Genomic DNA, 20,411 nt, shown 5'->3' with positions numbered 1-20,411 from the left:
TAAAAGATATTTGTTTTTAAGATGAAAGTCTTCTGCATTAGAGAAAGAAATGAAAAATCATTTTATATAATTCCTATATATGACGAGAAAATAAAAATAAATAAAAATTTAAAAAATATTTATTTATTTTTTTAATTTTATTTTTTTTAATTTTATTTTTTTTTGGTAAAATGGACATGAGATATTTGTCCAACATGACTATGTGCAGGAGAGAGAATTTTAATTTTTTTTTTTTTTTTTTTTTAGAAAATGGTCATATTGAGGAAGTGAGATTTTGTTCCAAACACAGTTATGTGTAAGAGTGAGAAATTTATTTATTTATTTATTTATTTTATTTTTTTTTTAGAGAAAATAGTAATGTTTGGGAGATTTTGTCAGGTTATGTGCAGAAGCGAAAGACAAAAAAAAATATATTTTTATTTTTTTTTAAATGTTCCTCGTACCTAATATTGACTTAAAAAAGACGTATTTACATAAAAATCACATTTAAACATTCATTTATAAACTTGAAAAAGGTACATAGAGGATTTTGTTACTTTTGTATCAATGTAAATTATTTATTTTATAATAATTCATCATTTAAAATGAAATTCAATATATTCATAATTATAATTTCGAAAAACATTTATCCCAAAATAGCTCGAAATTCTTGAATTTCGACATTAGTTAACATTAGTTAAAATAAAATATTATTTAAAAGATTTTTCAAATGATTCCTGATATCTTTTAAAATTAATTAAAAATAATTAATTTTGGTTAAATTTTAAATAATTTGGAAATTTACGGTAATCAAATTAAATTTGATTTTTAGAAATCCGTTGTTTTAAATTATTTAAAAATTATTAATTTAAAAAAATTATTTATTTGAAACAGGACCACCAATTGATATTTGAAAATCAATAAAAAAAAAAAGCATGCGTATACAAACGTATTGACCAGAGTTTTTTTTAGTTCATAGTTTGGTGATACTCGGAAAATAGTTTTCAGTCTTCATCCACCGTACTCGTTTTAAAAACAGTTTCTACTTATAAATTTGACTTTTTAAAATCGGTTGTATAACATTTTATTTTTACCGATTATTCTTCTGATCCTAGGCATGCATAAGGTTTGTGCGTTATTTAAAGAATTGTAAAAATAATTATTTAAATACTAGTACATGTTATAAATGATAACTTAGGGAGGAAAGTACCTGAAGAACATAAGCCATTTAAAGTCATTAGAGTTTAAACATAAATCTCAAACAAGCCTTTATCAAAATATATTTTGTGGAAACATCCCAAAAATATTTTTGAAATCACTTTCTAACTTTTCAGGATCTTTAGAAAATGATTTGAGGTTCCAAAGTTAAAAAATAATTTTGGATTTTGAAAATGGGAACCAAACATGCATTTGGACCGGTGTACTAGGCATTGGGTTAGTTTTCATTAGTTAGGGTCCGGGACCATCGATTGGACCCATCGGTCAAGGCTAAGAAGCCTTGGTCGAGGTGCTAAGGACCAAGACTCTCGGTCCTTGGTTGGGATTATTGGTCTGGGTGTAAAAATCATCGGGCATGTGTTAGCCTTGGGTTAATTTTATCGGTCCTATGTTTAAGAATTGTCGGTTGGGGTCGAGATTCCTCGGCCCTATGTTTGACCTCTCTGTCCTAGATGGAAGTCAAAGGTCCTAGGTTAGGGAATTCTCGGTCCTAGGTCTAACCTCTTGGTTGGATGTAAAAATCATCGGTCGAACTTCTCGATCCTAGTTAAAGAACATCGGTCGGACCTCTTGGTCCTTGATGAAGAACATTGGTTGGACCTGTCGGTCCTAAGTTAAGTTTTTTGGTCGGACCTTCCGTTCCTCAATAACACCAAAATTGCAGGTTTTGCAATTTTGAAGGAGGATTGGATCCTTTGATTCAAGGACCTGGGTAGCTTCACAAAGCTCCCAAGAACATTTAGAATATCACCCCAATGTATCAATCGACCTGGGTGATTATCAATTTATTTAAATAGTTTGTAGCCAAAAATCGGGTTTTTAGTTTTAAAGTTGATTTGAAGTGTAAGGAGCTAGCCAATAGATTCCTTATGCTCCATATACTTGATTGATACCAAAATAAAAAACTGACTATTCGTTTGGACCAATTCAAGAACTGACTATTCGTTTGGACCAATTCAAGAACTCAAAATTTTCAATTATTTTGAAAATTTTAATTTTGATCAAACATGATTAGGATGGACCAAACATGATCCAAATAGTTGTCCAACATTATTGTTATCATGTCGGGAAGATTTTTGGGCAACTTTTTTGAGGATTAACCGAAGAACAAAAAATTCGATTTTTTAATTTTCAAATTCAAATTTGTGTTTTTCTGTTTATGATTGATTGATTGATTCTAACATAAACAGAAAGCTTGGAAATGATCATAAAATCAATTTCCAATCCTAAAATCCAACAATCAGACAATATACAAACTTATGAAAACTGAAATATAAAATTTCAATTTTAAAGTGGAAGTATGAATTAAAGGATGATTAGAAGCATACCAATTATTACTGAACACTTCTTAGACTTTAAGGAAGATTTTGGGATGCCTAGATCCAAGCTTTAGAGCCTTATATGAAATTTCGAAAAATCCATATGCTTGAAGCTTAAATGACGGATTTTCTATAATTTTTTATTTGAGGTTTGAGATATTATCTTTTGGCTTCGGATTTGTTCATGGAGGCTATTTATAGCCTTCCTAAGTTGGTGGAGGTTTTAAGTAGATCAAATTAGTCAAAAGTCATTAATGAAGTTTTGTATGTTCTTAATCTCACTTGCCAGAATAGGTAGTGATTATGCCTATGGTGATAGGAGAAATGATCATTGTGGTAAGGTGATCATTCTGCCTTTCGAATTAACCGAAATAGTTGATTGTGGATAAAGTTTATTTTTGAAAAATCAAATTTGGGACTTTGTCTTTATCTTCATCAGCGTTGCGACGAAGAAGACGGTGGCGGCCAAATCGACGTCGTTTTGAGCGTATTTAGCAATTGTGGGGAGTTCCGTCAAGCGTCGTTGCGATTTGTCCGTGTTCCAACCACTCCGTCGCGTTCTAGATGACGGAGCTAACGCTCGGTTAGTTGATCGGGTGCATCTCGGTCGTGCGCTCCTTTGGTTGTAGCGAGCTATGCGTGCGCGTCTAGAGTGTTGGATGAAAATCCAGGGCTGATCCAATGGGCGTAGTCGCGGTTGTAGCTTTATCTCATAATTTCGGTTACACTCGATTACTAATTTTATTTTTATCTTAAAACCTTATGGGTTTGTTTGAAATTGATTTTTTTTCACCACTTTGGTTTTAATTTTGATATATTTAAATACACAAAATATTAAAATAAATATGACAAATATTTTGTCAATTTTATTTTTGTATATTTTTAGGGTTAAATAAATAATTTTTGGGGGATGAAATGGGTATCTCATTTCATCCTAAATTATTTATTTTAATCCCTTGATTTTTTTCTTAAACTATTTTAAGATATAATGAGTACAACATTTACCCAAATAATTTTTTTTGACCATTTTTCTTAATTAATTATCACAATAATTAATATAATTAATTGTTTTAATTAGGTTTTGGCTTTGGGGTTAATTATTTTGATTTTATTTATTCGAAAATAAATCAAAATAATTATTTTAATTTTATAAATTAGGTATGTAAATTTTTAGTTCTTATAGATTGCACCTTTCGAATCGAGTTTGAATACAACAAACTAATTTTTGAAAACGTTGATTCGAATATGACATCTAATACTAAGTTATCTTATCTAATTTATAATAAGGGTGTTATAAAGATAGAACTTGTAGCGTGCTGATATTGGAGTGACTTGGTGATGTTGTGTATAGTACGTAGTTCGTCGAGTTGCTTTCAAGCGTTTCTTTAGGGATCTTTCTTTGACAATTATCATAACAAACATAATTCTTGGGAATCCTATTTTATAGATCTTAAGAAAAGTACCAGTAAAATCCATGGGATAATGATAAAGAGATCATCATAAGTATTGAACCATCAATTTTTATCTAGCATGAATATCAACAGATTATTCAAGAAAGTCATGTACAAATGGCTAATGGTTAATGTCATGAGATATGAATGGAACGTGAAAGTTTTAATAACATTTCATATGAGTTACTAATAAGTAATATTCAGGGTGATCATATATGTATGATCGCAAAACTATCAACAAATAAGTCTTGGTGAAAGATAACAAGTCTTGAGCGATCATATACATATGATCAGACTACTATCAATAGATAGGTTTGTTGCGGGAGCTGACAAACTTGTTGTGAAGGTCACTCACAGGTGAGGTTGAAGATGATAATGTATTAATGACCGTGGTATTATCAAAAATAGGTTTCCGTGTTCTTTGTGAATTAGGAAGAGAATACCTATCGAGAAATAGGATTTTTGGTATACTTATCGAGAGAGTAAAGATTGGCTTCAAGTACCTATCGAGAGATAGGGTTTTGTTAGGATCATGTATAAATGATAATTGTGCTTGTTGAGAAACAAGACTTGGATACCTATCGAGAGATAGAATTTTTGGTCGTAGTGATTTTGCGAGAGGGGATACCTGTCTAGAGTTAGGGTTTTAGCAGAATTGTGTATGAACGATGTCTCAACCTGTTGACAAATAAGGTTTTCAGATGGAATTGTGTACGAACGATTAGCGCACTTATATCTAGATAGGGTTTCTAACGAAATTGTATACAAGAAATGTCTGAATTTATCGACATATAGGGTTTTCAGACGGAATCGTGTACGAACGATTAGCGCACATATCAACAGATATGGTTTCTAATGGAATTGTATACAAACAATGTCTCGACCTATCGATAAATAGGGTTTTCAGATAAAATCGTGTACAAACGATTAGCGCACCTATCAACAGATAAGGTTTCTAACGGAATTGTATACAAATAATGTACCGACCTATCGACAAATAGGGTTTTTAGACAAAATAGTGTATGAACGATTAGCGCACCTATCAACAAATATGGTTTCTAACGGAATTGTATACAAACAATGTCTCGACCTTTAGACAAATATGGTTTTCAGACGGAATCGTGTACTAACAATTAACACTATCAACAAATAGGGCTTCTAGCGAAATCATATAAAAATGATGTATTGACCTATCGACAAATAAGGTTTTCAGACGGAATCGTGTACAAACGATTAGTGCACCTATCAAAATATAGTGTTTTTAACAGAATTGTATACAAATAGTGTCTCGACCTATCGACAAATAGGGTTTTTAGAAAGTATCGTGTACAAACTATTAGCACATTTTTAACTTTTATCATTAAAAATTATTAATATCACATATATATTAACATTTCAAGCTTTAAACACAATATGTGGTAAATTAAAGTTCATTTTATTATCTAATTTTTAATTTTGATATGATATACATTTGAACTACCATTGAAGTTAGAAGAGCAACTAGTCAAATAGTTCAATGAAATGTATAAAAGATGGTCATATGGTTTTAAAAGATTTTTTTATTGGATCAAATAATATCTGTCTCTCTTAATAAATGCTTGAATAACCCCTCATTGGTAGAGTGCACTAAGAGTTATCAAGACATTATATAGTTAAGTAATTAATGTCAAACTTATAGGATGACTCCATTAATCATATTAACTCTTCAATTCTTTGTGATTTGAAAACCTAATTAATATTCAGATGTCATGTTGTTCCAGTTGTTGTGAATTTTATTGGTGTTGTTGATGTCATTTTGGTTGCACGAAGCTTGGGACTTCGAAGTAAGATTGCCTTTGTTGAAGTCGAGAAAGATGCAACCGCCAACCAAATGGTGGCCGATATCTGATTTTGACCATTAGTGTCTGCCTATTCCGTTGAAAAACGTTCAAGTCTAACTTTTTCTTGAGTTATATGGATGCATCTTGTTGGTGATTGATGATAATTGAGTTTTTGTTGTTTCTAGATTAACTACTCACAAATAATGTTATGTCTTGTTCTAAAAAAAATCTTGTGTTGAATTTGTTATTACATTACAATTATTGAATGAGATGTGTTACATCATTAATTTGGACAAATTGTCTTTGATGGCAGTAATAATGGACAGTTTTGATCCATAAGAACAAAAAATTGAATTTCACTTCTATATCAATCAAGTAATTATCTTCAAGTAGGACCATTAATATCAAAATTATCATCAAAATATCAAATAAGTATTTTGATCCCTTTAACCAAACAATATTCATCAATCAAATAATTGAATACTCAAGCAATTTTTTTTTAAATAAACAATAAACATATCAAGGCCTTAATTAGTCATGTAATATACTATATATATATATATATGTATATATATATATGTATATATGTATATGTATATATGTATATATGTATATGTATATATATATATGTATATATATATATGTATATATGTATATGTATATATATATATGTATATGTATATATATATGTATATGTATATATATATATATATATGTATATATGTATATGTATATATATATATATATATGTATATATGTATATGTATATATGTATATGTATATATGTATATGTATATATGTATATGTATATATGTATGTATATATGTATGTATATATGTATGTATATATGTATGTATATATGTATGTATATATATATATATGTATGTATATATATATATATGTATGTATATATATATATGTATATATATATATATATATGTATATATATATATATATTTTTTAAATGGTCCATGTAGGTACATTATGAAATGGGCAAGCTTAATTACAATACGGGCTAGTATTTTTATTGATAATTATATTTATATATTTATATTAATTCCAATTTAGGTGTTACAAAAAAGTGCATATAATATGATAGGTTGATATTATTAGTTGTTTGGTATAATATGATATAAATTATGTGGAAGTCTAGACTCAGCCACAACCACGAGAGGTATTTTCTTTGGGGTTGTAAGTCCAAAAATCTCTTCCATATTCAAGTCTTCCGAGCTCATTCCTTCAGGCAAACTCCAATTGTACCCATGCAAAAGGTTAGCTACACTAGTCTGGATCACCTTTAGCCCTAGGTTATACCCGGGGCACATACGTCTGCCCGCCCCGAATGGTAGAAGCTCAAAATCATGTCCTTTTACGCCGATTGTCTTCCCAATGAATCTATCTGGGTTGAATTGTTCCGGTTCATCCCAAAGTGTTGGATCTCGTCCAATGCTCCACACGCTCACTAGGACTCGAGTTCCTTGAGGAATGTCGTAGCCTGCAACCTTACAATCCCCCATACACTTCCTCGGCACAAGCATTGGAACCACCGGATGCATCCGCATAGTTTCTTTTGTTATAGCATCTATGTAAGGGAGATATGGTATGTCCTTCTCTTGGACCCAACGGTTGGGTCCAATGACACGGTTCAACTCTTCGTGTGCCTTCTTGAAGGTCTCTGGCTTCTTCAACAATTCAGACATTGCCCATTCTATTATAATGGTCGAGGTATCAGTTCCGCCGACTAAAAGATCCTAAAACATTCAATCAAACATGTTATTTTTTAAAAAAGAAAAAAAATACATAAGTGTATGTTTTAATTTGTGTACCTGAGTGAAAGCCTTAATGCCATGTCTTTGGAGCTTGATCTCGAGAGTCGGGTCGTCAGCTAGCTCCAACAACACATCCACCATGTCCTTTCCCGTGCTGTTTTCCTCATCGATGGACCTCCTCGCGATGTGCTCATCAAGCACGTGCTCTAAGAATTTGTCGAACTTCTTGGCCAAGACCTTCATCCTCTTCACATACCCCTCCAAGTCTAAGAAGGCCAACCAAGGAATTGAATCCCCAATAGTGAACACCCCATTTAGCAAGAACCACTCATCCATCATCTTCATGAATTCTCCAGGTGATAATACTGAATTCTCGTTCTTATCTAGATATCTTGTTTACATACATTTTATCTCTTATTATTAAATAATCAAATTAAAACGCTCACATATATGCATGAAATAATATCATTGATATATAATTTATTTGAAAATACTTATGTTTATATTTATAGTTACCTTTTTCCTAGAACCATTCTACCGATGACATTAAAACTCAACTTGGACAAATGATCCTTGAGCCTTGTTGGGGTTCCAATTGAGTTAAACAAGTCTCTAACCATCGTGTTCATCTCCTCAACTCGGATGAACTCGTACGAGTCCAACCGCCTCGTGCTAAAGAGCTCCATGATGCAAATCTTACGCGCCTGCCGCCAGTAGGGCCCGTGAGGAGACCACGTGATGTCTGAGTAGTTGTAGGTGGTGTACTTTCCGGCAGCAAACTTAGGGCGGTCAACGAAATTGGCATCCATGGTCTTTAGGAAAACCTTAGCCATCTCGACGGAGGAGCCAACCACCACAGGGAAAGAACCGAACCGTAGCTGCATAATGGGTCCATACTTAAGGGTGAGTTGATGAATGGATCGGTGGGGAAGGGGACCAAGGAGGTTTAGGTTTCCGATTATGGGCCAGGGTTTAGGTCCTGGTGGCAATACAAGCTGGTTCTTCCGGCGACGGAGGAGGATATAGGCGAGGATGAGCGCCGCCGTAAGGAGATAAGCAACCCAATAAAGGGACCCCATGCTATATATGAGTAGGGAAGATGTGGTTGTAAAGTGATTATTGTGATCTATTATTAATAGAGGAAGATTGATATATTATTTTTAACTTATATTTTTAAAATATTTTTTAATAATATAAAACCAATTATTGAAAGATTTTATAATAAAAAAAAAAGATTGATAGAATAATATTAATTTGTGTGCTCCACCATTATTTATTTATTACTTTTTAAAATTTGGGTTAAAATTATAACTTGTGTTATTTGAAAATAATAATTAGTTCTGATTTTAAAAATGTATATAATATTTTTGATAAAAATATTTAAATGTATTAATATATAAAGATAAAATAATAATAATAATTTTAATATAATATATTTTAATATTTTGTTTTAATCAATTGAGTGGTCCATATGAGAGTAGAGATGTGTTTTTTATTTATGGTTACACAACTTTCACTCATGTTTAAGTAACATTTTTTAAATATGAAAAAAAACATCATATTTCCTTTTATCATTCTTAAACTATTTATCAATCAAAATAATAGGTACTCCACCAAATCAAGACTAATTATAATAGATTATATATATATATATAAGCCCTAAAATTCCTACACTTTAATTTTTTAATTTTAAATAATTAGTTTTGAATAAATGTTGTAATCATATCTTCAAAATAATTAAAATAAAGGTAAAATAAATAATTATTTAAGATCATTATTGTATTAATTATATAAATTCCAAACTAAAATCTTGGATAAAAACAAAATAAGTAATTATTTTAGAAAAAATGTTATATCCGTGAAAATTATAAAATAATTGAAATTTGAGATAAGTTAAATAATAATAAAATTATTATTCTTATTATTATATTATAATCGACTTAAATGAGAAAAGGAAAAGGAAAAGAGATTAGATATTGGAGAATTTCAAGGAAAATGAAATCTTGCTGCTCCGCCTTGGATAAAACAAGCAGAAAGTGGAAACAAAATTTTGCTTGCAAGCTTTTGATCAGATGAGAAAGCAAAATTGATTTTTTTTTTTTTTTTTTTTTTATTATTATCAGAGAAAACAAAGCAGAAGGAAACAAATTTGATATCATCAAAGCAGAATTTGCTTTCTCTGACAAATATTTAATCAAACAAAAGAAAGCCATGCTGGCCCTTATCAATTTAAAGAAGAGGCTAATCTTTGATTCTCAAGAGAAGACGGAAACGTTTTGTCCACTGGCTTACAACCAAATGGGAAGCCAATTCTCGTTCCCAAATTAACATCTTATAATGTTTCCTCTTATAAGAGGGAGGGGTAATACGGTAAATAAATAAATAAATTTAGTATTTTAGTATGAGCTAAAAGAGTGATACAATAAAATTAGAGTGAAGAATGAGATGATATTTTTTGAATTTTAGTTACAAGGAAGTTTATTATTATTATTTTATTTTAAAGATTATCAAACAAAGTCATATAATGATGTAATCTATTGGGATAATCCATGAAACTCTTATAATTGTAGTATTTTTTATTACTTATATATATATAATTTAATTTGATTTGGTCTTACAAAGTGCATTTAATAGGATAGCTATGTTGATGATACTATCATTTGTTTGATATAGTATGGTATAAATTGAGTGGAAGTCTAGGCTCAACCACAGCCATTAGAGGATTTTTCATTATAGTTGAAAGACCAAAAATTTCATCCATGTTCAAGTCCTCGGGGTCCATTCCATTAGGCAAACTCCATTTAAACCCATGCAAGAGGTTGGCCAAGCTAGATTTGACCATCTTTAACCCTAGGTTATACGCAGGGCACATTCGTCTGCCCGCCCCAAATGGAAGAAGCTCAAAATCATTCCCTTTCACGTCAATTGTCTTCCCAATAAACCTATCTGGATTGAATTGTTGTGGTTCATCCCACACGGTTGGATCTCGCCCAATGCTCCACATGTTCACTAAAACACGAGTTCCTTTAGGAATGTCGTAGCCATCAACCTTACAATCCTCCCTAGACTCCCTAGGCACGATCATTGGAGTCACCGGGTACATGCGCATAGATTCTTTTAATATAGCATCTATATAAGGGAGATTTATCAAATCATCTTCTTGAACCCAACGGTTGGGTCCAATGACACAATCCAACTCCTCTTGTGCCTTTATTAAGGTCTTTGAATTCTTCAACATAGCTGACATTGCCCATTCTACTACAATAGATGAACTCTCGGTTCCAGCTCCCAAAAGATCCTTTATATTCAAATTCAAACTCAAATGTTAAATATTATTTTAGAAAAAAGACATGAGATGTATATGTATGTGTATACCAGAATCACAGCCTTGATGCAGTTCCTTTCGAGCTTGACCTCTAGAGTTGGGTCGTTGGCTACTTCCAATAACACATCTACCATATCATTGGCCACACAATTATCTTTTTCATTGGACCTACTCGCAATGTGCTCGTCAATAATGTAATCTAGGAATTTGTCGATCTCTTTTGTGCATTCCTTCATCCTCTTAATGTGTCCACCCAAGTCAAAGAATCTCAACCATGGGATTGAATCCCCAATAGTGAGCTCCCCATTTAGCAAGAACAACTCATTTAATGTCTTCTTAAATTCTTCCGATGATATAACTGAATTATCATCTTTATCTAGATACCTTTTTTTACATGCATATACAATCATCGATTACTTCACACATTTATAGGTTGAATATATGTATATCACGATAAATGCATGGAATTAAAGATAAAATGTTCAAATATTCATTAAGCTTTATATTAAATAAAATAATTCATCAAACTTCTACCAAAAGCTCAAATAAACTACCTTGAATAAGATGTTAAAACTAGTTGTTACAAAGACTTTTTCAAGTTCATTTGGTTATTAATTGAATCAATTAAAAATTTTAATGGGCTATTTCCTATTTTTTATGTATATGAAATGAATAAATTAATTATGTTTGAATTATTTGTTTAATATGATCAATAACTATTTGGAAGTCCAATTTTGGTTCTATTTTTATTAGTTGATACTCAAATTTTAAATCACTATTTCATTGAGATTTTTTAATATCAGACGTTATTGTAGTATTTTTTGTCGTGTAATCAATAAAATGCCATATGTATTTTTTTTTATATTAAAAACCATATTTATCCATTCTTACGGCTTCCTTCCACAATAGTCTTTTAGGAAGAAAATCATGTTATAATAATACTAATGAAATGTTAAAAATTAGTAAGTAACAAAATTCTAGCCCTATATAGTTAAAAGTTGTCCAATTTTGAGTTATAAGTAGTAGTAGGTGTTAAAGTTAGGAAGTTAATATTTCCTTTTTCCAAGAACCATTCTTGTGATGATATTAAGATTGAAAGTGGTCAAATAATCCTTCACTTTAATAATAGATCCAGCTGAATTAAACATGTTTATAAGCATCGAGTTCAACTCCTCGACTCGGATGAACTCGTACGAGTCCAACCGCCTCGTGCTAAAGAGCTCCATAAGACAAATCTTACGCATCTGTCGCCAATAGGTCCCATAAGGAGACCATAAGATGTCGGAGTAGTTATAGGTGGTGTACTTTCCGGAAGACAACTTTGGGCGGTTGGCGAACGTGGCATCCATGGTCTTTAGGAAAACCTTAGCCATCTCGACGGATGACCCAACAACGACGGGGATAGAACCGAATCGGAGTTGCATAATTGGTCCATACTTAAGGGTGAGTTGATTAATGGATCGGTGGGGAAGGGGGCCAATGAGGTTTAGGTTACCGATTATGGGCCAAGGTTTAGGACCAGGCGGCAGTGCTAGGTGTCTCCGGCGACGGAAGAAAGTAGAGACGAGTAGGAGCGCCGCAGTAAGGAGACAAGCAAACCAATGAAGGGACTCCATGTTGATGAAAAGTGTGAATGTTCATAGGTGATTAGGATATCTATTTATAGAGGAGAAACTTAAATATATATTCATATTTAATTGGATTTGTATTATCTGTTTTAGATATGAAAACTATAAACATGTTATTAATAACCAAATTTAGGCTTTTTATTATTTTTGAGCTAGTGAGTTTATAGTTGTCTATCTAGTAACATTTATTCAATTATCACATGAACTCATGTTTTAAGAGTTATGATTTTGAGTTTTTAAACATGGATCATTATTAAAAAAAAAAAAATTGTTCAATTATATATTTTATCTGAGTTTCTATCTAATTTTGTATGAGAGAGTTTGTTAACATATTAATCTTCCATAGGAAAAAAAAAAAGTGCAACAACTACATCTAGATTCCAAAATCTTTCTTTTTAAAAGATTTTTCTAAGTAGCCAAAATAGTTGGATATATTTTCAAATAATACATCCTAATTAATATGTGGCAAATAATTAATAGGTATGGGGTAGACTTCACTATCTTAACAAACAATAATTACTTTATTCAAAACCAAATTATGATATCCATTAAAAGAACATTCACCATTTTTAGTTTATTGCCAAATAAATATAAGGGCATGAAATATTACATTAACCTATAAATAAATGTATCTTATCCCCGTGATGAATTAACAATAAATCAACTTAAAATTAGGCAACCAAACTAAATTGGCTTTTTATTCAAACATAATAATATTTAGTTATAATTAAGATTTTGCCTTTTCAATAATTGGTATGGAAATCCAAAACTTCTTTAATTAATGTTGTGAGATTCTATTGGTAATTAAAAAAATTATCATAATTGTCGCTTAATATCTAAATATTTATGATTTACTCAAACTTAAGATGTTTTGAGTGATAATTAAACTTTAAATTTGAACGTTTGAACTCTATTAAGGGTAGTTCAAGTGGTAAAAATGATTTTTAAGTGGCAAAAAATTTAGTGTTTGATTTCAACTTAAAACGTTTTATTAATGATAATAATAAATAAATAAAATGGAAATTTTGAATTATTATGTAAGAGTCATTTTACTTTCTACTTAAACTATTTTAATTAGTTTGTTATCTGTTATTTTCAATTAATATATATATATATATATATATATATATATATATATATATATATATATATATATATATATATATATATATATATATATATATATATATATATATATATATATATTTTGTAAGATTTATAAAGTATGAATACAATTATAACTAGACATTAATTAACTATCCATCATTGTTTGATCATCCTAATCCATATTTTAACTTTGTATTTAACATAAGTTACTTCTTCAAAACATGGATAAATCCCTTTTATGGAAACAATGGAGACAATAATTGAGTTTCTTACTTGTTTTATTTTATATAATTTCTTCATATATATAATGTCATTTGTTTAGATCGTTAATGGTAGACTCACTTATACGATTTCGAGGATTTGTAGTTAAATAAATTACTTTTCTTTTTCGCATAATGTAAATAATATTTTTTTTGCAGTACGTACTTTGGCGTTGTACTTAAACCTCACATTTTTAATTTATATGTTAATTTATAGACTAAATAATTACAAAAATAAATTTTTTATTACTACATATCTGCAAAGTAATATTTGCGTCTAAATGATTGCCAAACCTTTCAATCTTCCCACATAATTCATCCTATTTGAAAAACATTTAAATTTGTCTTGTTTAAACAAAGCATCAACAATTTATTATATTCAGATAATATAGAATTTTGCATATAAAAGAAAAAAAGTCAATTAGTGATAACTCTTAGTTTGTACTTCAAATCGATTATTTTAATTTTGTAATGGACAAGGAAAATGTTTTCAAACATTTTTTAAAGACATTTTGTGTAATCATTTTAGATATTGAGACGGTTGATTTTAGTGTATAAATTTTGGAAATTTTGAAGGCCCAAAACTAATGTGCACAAAGTGGGCTGGAATATTCATAATCATTTTGTAAAAGCTTTTAAATTTATTTAATATAAATAAATATAGGTATTAGAAATCCTACAGATGTAGCTGGTTTATAATATACTCGGACCCAAAACAACATCGGTTTAATTTTTTTAATTGAGCAGCAACGATCGACCAAAGCATCAGACGGGAATATTAATTTATTATTACCATGGCTGCAGACAGAGTCGGGTCACGAACAAAATTTAAAATGTGCTTAAAAGGGAGTTCGAATAAAGAATGACAAAGAAATTTTGAATAAACGAGTGATGGAAATTATATTTTATTATTTTTTTAATAATTAAATAAATAAATATTGAATTATATTGATTTTTTTAAAAAATTAGTCTATATTGATAAATTTGGACCGTGAAAAAAATAAAAATATTTTTTTTTTTTTTTTTTTCACAGTGGACTGAAGAGCCCCTAGCCCTTACATAGATGTGTTACTTATTTGCGGAAGTCTCTTTTTTACATACGAATCTATTGATGCAAGTAATATTTAATTAACTTATTAAATATGCAAATCGGATCTTCTGCTATCGATTGCCGTGTTTCCCTGTTGCGGACCAATTAAAATGATGTAGGATTATTATTATATTAATAAATCAAGCTGAGTTGAAGAGAAGGGAGGAAGAATTCGGAACCCGGGTTTCATTTCGGGTTCACCCCAAACGGCGTTAACAGAATGTCTAGTTAACGTACGGAGCGAAGCTCCCTTCCTCTAGCTTACAGGTCAAAAAGAATCAAGATATATTGTTACCAGCGAAGCTCACTTCTCTTCAGACGCCATGTAAGAAAGAATATAGATGACCAGTAAGGAGCGAAGCATACGTCGCCCAGACGCCCCGTTCAACGGAATGAAGATATGCTTTTAGATCGACGGATACTTCGCTTCAAAGGTTTTTAATACCCTGACGTTCATGTAAAACCCCCAACACACTCATTAAAAGACCGTTTACCTATAATGTAAATACACTTACTCATGTATGTAAATACCAAAATTAACAAAAATAAAATATTTTTAAATTTAAAAATTTATTTAAAATAACATTCAGCGAAGTATACTACTTCGTTTCAATTACTTATTTTTATATTTTAAAAATTTTATTTATGAGGAGACGCTTTGTAGCGAAGCATACTTCGCTTCAATTATTTATTTTTATATTTAAAAATTTTATTTACGAGGAGACGCTTGGCAACGAAGAATACTTTATTTCAATTATTTAAATACTGATGTACCCTGACGTTTATGTAAAACCCCCAACACACCCATGCAAAGACCGTTTACCTATCACGTAAATACACTTGCTCATGTATGTAAATACCAAAATTAACAAAAATAAAATATTTTTAATTTAAAAATTAAAAAATTGACAGACGCTACTTTGTGAAGCATTCTTCGTTTCAATTACATATTTTTATATTAAACTTTTTTTTTTTCATTTTATATTGCCCCTCCTCATGTGAGAGGGAACAGTGGAACACAGCCAAATGGGAGCAGAGGATCTTCCCTCCTTTGTGAGAGGGGTTAGGTCAAGTTTTTCGGTGGTGTTTGAAGACTAGCGAAAATGTTGCCTCTTTAGTGTAAGATTGTAGTATTTTGTAAACAATAAACTAGAGGAATTGACCCAAATTCATATCATATTCGCACCTAACAAAATAAATATAATCTTTTAAAATCATAATAAAGGTATCTTGATTATGATCAAAATATTTGAATCCTCTCTAGCAAAACAATAACATTTTATTATATTTTTACATATATAATACATTAATTATCAAAACGGTCCTGAATCATGCAAACTATTGGGATAAACAATCCATCAAACTCATATAATAGAATTTATTTATAACCTATATATATATATAGGTCTTACAAGGTGCATTTAATTAATTAATATGATATTATTAATTATTTGTATAAATTGTGTGGAAGCCTAGGCTCAGCAACAGTCACCAACGGGATTTTCTTTGGAGTGGAAAGGCCAAAAATCTCGTCCATATTCAAGTCCTCTGGGCTCATCCCATTAGGCAAACTCCACTTATACCCATGCAAGAGGTTAGCCAGGCTAGTCTGGATCACCTTTAGTCCTAAACTATAGCCGGGGCACATTCTTCTACCAGACCCGAACGGAAGAAGCTCAAAATCGTGTCCTTTCACGTCGATTGCCTTCCCAATGAACCTATCTGGGTTAAACTGGTTTGGTTCATCCCACAGTGTCGGATTTCGCCCAATGCTCCACACGCTCACTAGGACTCGAGTTCCTCGAGGAATGTCGTAGCCTGCCACCTTGCAATCCTCCCTTGACTCCCTAGGCACGAGCATCGGAGCCACTGGGTGCATCCGCATCGTTTCTTTTGCTATAGCCTCGATGTAAGGGAGATTTGGCATATCCTTCTCTTGGACCCATCGGTTGGAGCCAATGACGCGATCCAACTCCTCTTGTGCCTTCTGGAAGGTCTCCGGCTTCTTCAACATCTCTGACATTGCCCATTCAACTGTCACAGCTGAACTCTCGGTTCCACCCGCTAAGAGATCCTGAAATTTTCAATTCAATCACACATTAATGCTTCTTATTTAGAAAAAATATATCAAGGGTGAGTGTGTTAATTTGCGATTATATAAAAGTGTGTACCTGAGTAAAAGCCTTGACACCGTGTCTTTCGAGCTTGACCTCGAGATTCGGGTCATCGGCTAGTTGTAGCAACACATCCACCATATCTTTGGCCACAAATTTGTCATGATCGATAGACCTCCTGGTGATGTGCTCGTCAAGAACGTACTCAAGGAATTTGTCAAACTTTTTCGCCAAGATTTTCATCCTCTTCACATATCCCTCCAAGTCCAAGAAGGCCAACCAAGGAATTGAATCGCCAATTGTGAACACTCCGTTTAGCAAGAACAATTCATCTAACATCTTCATGTATTCTTCAGGCGATACCACTGAATTCTCGTCCTGATCTAAGTACCTATAAATGTAGATTTGCCACTTATTATTAAATACAAAACGAAAATCAAATTTAAAATCCTTATTAAAAATATTAAGATTATTTTGGTTTTAAAAAATCATTAAATATAAATATATATAATAAAATTAATTAAATAATTTAAACAATGAGAAAATATATGATTTAATAGTAGTTTTCAAAATTAAACTAAAATAACTCAAACTTAACTAAGCCTAATTAAGTTGCAGTGATACCCATTTAGAAATGTATTTTCATATTCGAGCTATGAATATATACAATTCCAAATGATAAAAAATAATTGTTTCCAAATTCAGAAAAAAGATATAGAAATTAAGTTCTATTCAAAATAAAACAAAAAAGTAAATAAGAGACAAGTAGGGCCAATGTTGTTCCCAAATTGCTCTGTTTTTACTGGCATGGATTTGTATAATTATGAATTTCAATAATGGTTCTTACAAGCTTAAAATTTAATTTTTAAATCGGTGTCATTTTAATAAATAAACTGCAGTTACATAAACAAAATCAATTTATAATTAAATTTGAGTTAAATATGTTACCTCTTTCCAAGAACCATTCTACTAATGATATTAAGACTCAAAGTAGTCAAATGATCTTTCAGCGAAATAGATGTTCCAGCCGAATTAAACATGTTTTTAAGAAGCGAGTTCAATTCCTCGACTCGGATAAACTCGAACGAGTCCAACCGTTTTGCGCTAAAGAGTTCCATGAGGCACATCTTACGGGCCTGCCTCCAGTATGGCCCGTAGGGTGACCACGTGATGTCGGAGTAGTTGTAAGTGGTGTACTTTCCGGCAGCCAAGTTTGGGCGACCAACAAACGTAACATCCATGGTCTTTAAGAAAACCTTAGCCATCTCGACGGAGGAGCCAACCACGACAGGGAAAGAACCGAACCTTAGCTGCATAATCGGTCCATACTTAAGTGTGAGTTCGTGGATGGATCGGTGGGGAAGGGTGCCAATTAGGTTAAGGTTTCCGATTATGGGCCAGGGTTTAGGACCAGGCGGCAATGCAAGGGTTTTCCGGCGACGGAGTTGGGTGGAGATGAGGAGGAGCACCGCCGTAAAGAGACAAGCAATCCAGTGAAGGGATTCCATGGTAATTAAGGTGTGAATTAGTTAGATATATGGTAATTAAGGTGTGAATATCAATACAAGATTGGTTTCTTTATTTATAGAGGAGAAATATTGATATGTTAATTTATGAAGGCCCACATTAATAATATTACTCTATTTGTATTGTATATGATTGAAATGAAACCATCATTTCTCAAACAATAAATTAATTTAGACTTAAAAGAATTTTATATTTATGTAGTTGGTGGGTAAACACTTGCTTTCAAATTTCTTTTTCATTTCTTTTTTTTGTAAATGGAAGGTCAAGTCAAGTCCTTGTTTGTTTTGAAGTTTTTGGGAGAAGTGATTGATAAATATAAAAGTAAAATTTTGTATATGTATTTTTTAATTTAATAAGTTAGTACGATTCCACTTCAAAGTTAACATATTTTTAGTATGAATTGAACATTTGATATTTTATTTGTAATTTTTGTCACTTAAACTGTCTTAACGAATTTTTAATACATATATTGGCTAGATGATTCACTAGAGTAGTTCAAGCTACAAAAGTTGGTGTCTAAGAGACTAAATTTGCGGATCAATTCTTATTTAGAACATCTTAAGTCATTATGTTATTGAATTTGTATGCATAATATATAAATTAATTTTATGGACAAATAATATAATTTACTTAAAAAAAGTATCAAACAAGTCAGAAGGAATTAGTTCACATTGTGAGGCAATTTCATGGAACTTAACTTGCAACTCCTTGTTAACAACTTGATCTCCACTTTCCATAAATAAAAAAATAAAAAATGTTTAATTAAAAATTCATAATATTGACCAACTTTTCAAAGTTGAAGAGTGAAGACCGACTAATATCTCATTCAATTCACTATGAATTTCTCTCATGCAAGTTCCTAGTCTTTTATATGAATATTAGTTTATTAAAAATTAGTTTATTTCAAATTTAAAACTAATTAATCTATTATATTTATATTATAATTCTTAATTGTAAGTCACGAAATAAAATGATATTCATGTGGCATTAAGACAAATGAAATCTAAAATAACTGATCCACTTATAATGATATAGTGGGGTCAACAATTAATTAATCCTAATAAATAATTTAAAAATCATAAACTCCTCTCCTCTCTCTTTCAAATAATTTTCTTCTTTAAGAATGTGGACTTTATTTTTGTCCTTTTAGTATTATTTAAAATTATTTTTTTCAAATATGAATAATTAAATATTTTTGAAAAAAACATAAAACTTTTATCACAGTTTATCAATTCAACCAATTTTTATTATTTTAGTTTGTAATTAATATTAATATTTAAGTTTTATTTTATTTAGAAAATAAACTACAATTTTCTCTTAATTTATTTTTAAAATTGTATACTTAATACCTTGTCTTTTATATATGTTTAATTTATTATAAAACACTATATTTTTATTATATTCTTTTATAATTATATCTTTATACATTTATTTATAATAAAGTTTTATTAATGTTACTTTTATTTCAATAAATAAAATATTAAAAAAATATATTTGGTTGGTTTTTGGGCATTGATAATTGATAATTGATAATTAGACGTAAGTATAGTCAAAATTTATCCAATTAATTCACCAAAATGTCTAACCATTCAGTGAGCTATAAAAAAATATTTATATGAAAGAGTTTTCACAAATAGTCTAGATTAATCGTGACGATGAATCATCGATCACTTTTTAGGACGGTACTTGGTGTAGTGTAAATAGTCTCACTACGATTATTTTGAAGTTTCATTGCTATGAGTAGGAATGTTATAATTAAATAAATGTTTAATTCACGAACTAGTGATTTTGATATGTCTAATTA

The 20,411-nt window shown here is 30.6% G+C and overlaps 3 protein-coding genes across 3 annotated transcripts; all 3 read right to left on the bottom strand.

Annotated features, from left to right (window-relative positions):
* Window positions 1-6,856: 6,856 nt before the first annotated feature.
* Window positions 6,857-8,673, bottom strand: LOC124931262 (trimethyltridecatetraene synthase-like). The gene is made up of 3 exons (XM_047471692.1): window positions 8,073-8,673; window positions 7,614-7,947; window positions 6,857-7,538 (listed from the first exon to the last, which is right to left on the bottom strand). Exons 1-3 carry the CDS (start codon window positions 8,633-8,635, stop codon window positions 6,897-6,899), a joined length of 1,539 nt encoding a protein of 512 aa, XP_047327648.1. The 5' UTR covers window positions 8,636-8,673; the 3' UTR covers window positions 6,857-6,896.
* Window positions 8,674-10,212: 1,539 nt separating this feature from the next.
* On the bottom strand, window positions 10,213-12,524 carry LOC124929977 (trimethyltridecatetraene synthase-like). The gene is made up of 3 exons (XM_047470353.1): window positions 11,944-12,524; window positions 10,932-11,271; window positions 10,213-10,854 (listed from the first exon to the last, which is right to left on the bottom strand). The coding sequence occupies exons 1-3, from the start codon at window positions 12,495-12,497 to the stop codon at window positions 10,213-10,215; spliced, it is 1,536 nt and encodes a 511-aa protein (XP_047326309.1). The 5' UTR covers window positions 12,498-12,524.
* Window positions 12,525-16,231: 3,707 nt separating this feature from the next.
* On the bottom strand, window positions 16,232-18,641 carry LOC124931206 (trimethyltridecatetraene synthase-like). The gene is made up of 3 exons (XM_047471627.1): window positions 18,029-18,641; window positions 17,138-17,471; window positions 16,232-17,040 (listed from the first exon to the last, which is right to left on the bottom strand). Exons 1-3 carry the CDS (start codon window positions 18,586-18,588, stop codon window positions 16,414-16,416), a joined length of 1,521 nt encoding a protein of 506 aa, XP_047327583.1. The 5' UTR covers window positions 18,589-18,641; the 3' UTR covers window positions 16,232-16,413.
* Between the last annotated feature and the right edge of the window lie 1,770 nt (window positions 18,642-20,411).

The sequence above is a fragment of the Impatiens glandulifera genome, chromosome 3 (genome assembly GCF_907164915.1).
Source record: "Impatiens glandulifera chromosome 3, dImpGla2.1, whole genome shotgun sequence".
Classification (NCBI taxonomy): domain Eukaryota; kingdom Viridiplantae; phylum Streptophyta; class Magnoliopsida; order Ericales; family Balsaminaceae; genus Impatiens; species Impatiens glandulifera.
The sequence above is the reverse complement of the archived record's forward strand: the minus strand, read 5'-3'. Positions and strand labels throughout refer to the sequence as shown.

Excerpts from the sequence above, each read along its gene's own strand:
- LOC124931262 (XM_047471692.1), bottom strand. The coding sequence starts at position 8,635 with ATGGGGTCCCTTTATTGGGTTGCTTATCTCCTTACGGCGGCGCTCATC. Across the intron at positions 7,948-8,072 it reads AGAATGGTTCTAGGAAAAAG|ATATCTAGATAAGAACGAGA; the intron begins GTAACTATAAAT and ends TATGTAAACAAG. Across the intron at positions 7,539-7,613 it reads GCATTAAGGCTTTCACTCAG|GATCTTTTAGTCGGCGGAAC; the intron begins GTACACAAATTA and ends TGAATGTTTTAG.
- LOC124929977 (XM_047470353.1), bottom strand. The coding sequence starts at position 12,497 with ATGGAGTCCCTTCATTGGTTTGCTTGTCTCCTTACTGCGGCGCTCCTA. Across the intron at positions 11,272-11,943 it reads ATCACAAGAATGGTTCTTGG|AAAAAGGTATCTAGATAAAG; the intron begins AAAAAGGAAATA and ends ATATGCATGTAA. Across the intron at positions 10,855-10,931 it reads GCATCAAGGCTGTGATTCTG|GATCTTTTGGGAGCTGGAAC; the intron begins GTATACACATAC and ends TTGAATATAAAG.
- LOC124931206 (XM_047471627.1), bottom strand. The coding sequence starts at position 18,588 with ATGGAATCCCTTCACTGGATTGCTTGTCTCTTTACGGCGGTGCTCCTC. Across the intron at positions 17,472-18,028 it reads AGAATGGTTCTTGGAAAGAG|GTACTTAGATCAGGACGAGA; the intron begins GTAACATATTTA and ends CTACATTTATAG. Across the intron at positions 17,041-17,137 it reads GTGTCAAGGCTTTTACTCAG|GATCTCTTAGCGGGTGGAAC; the intron begins GTACACACTTTT and ends TGAAAATTTCAG.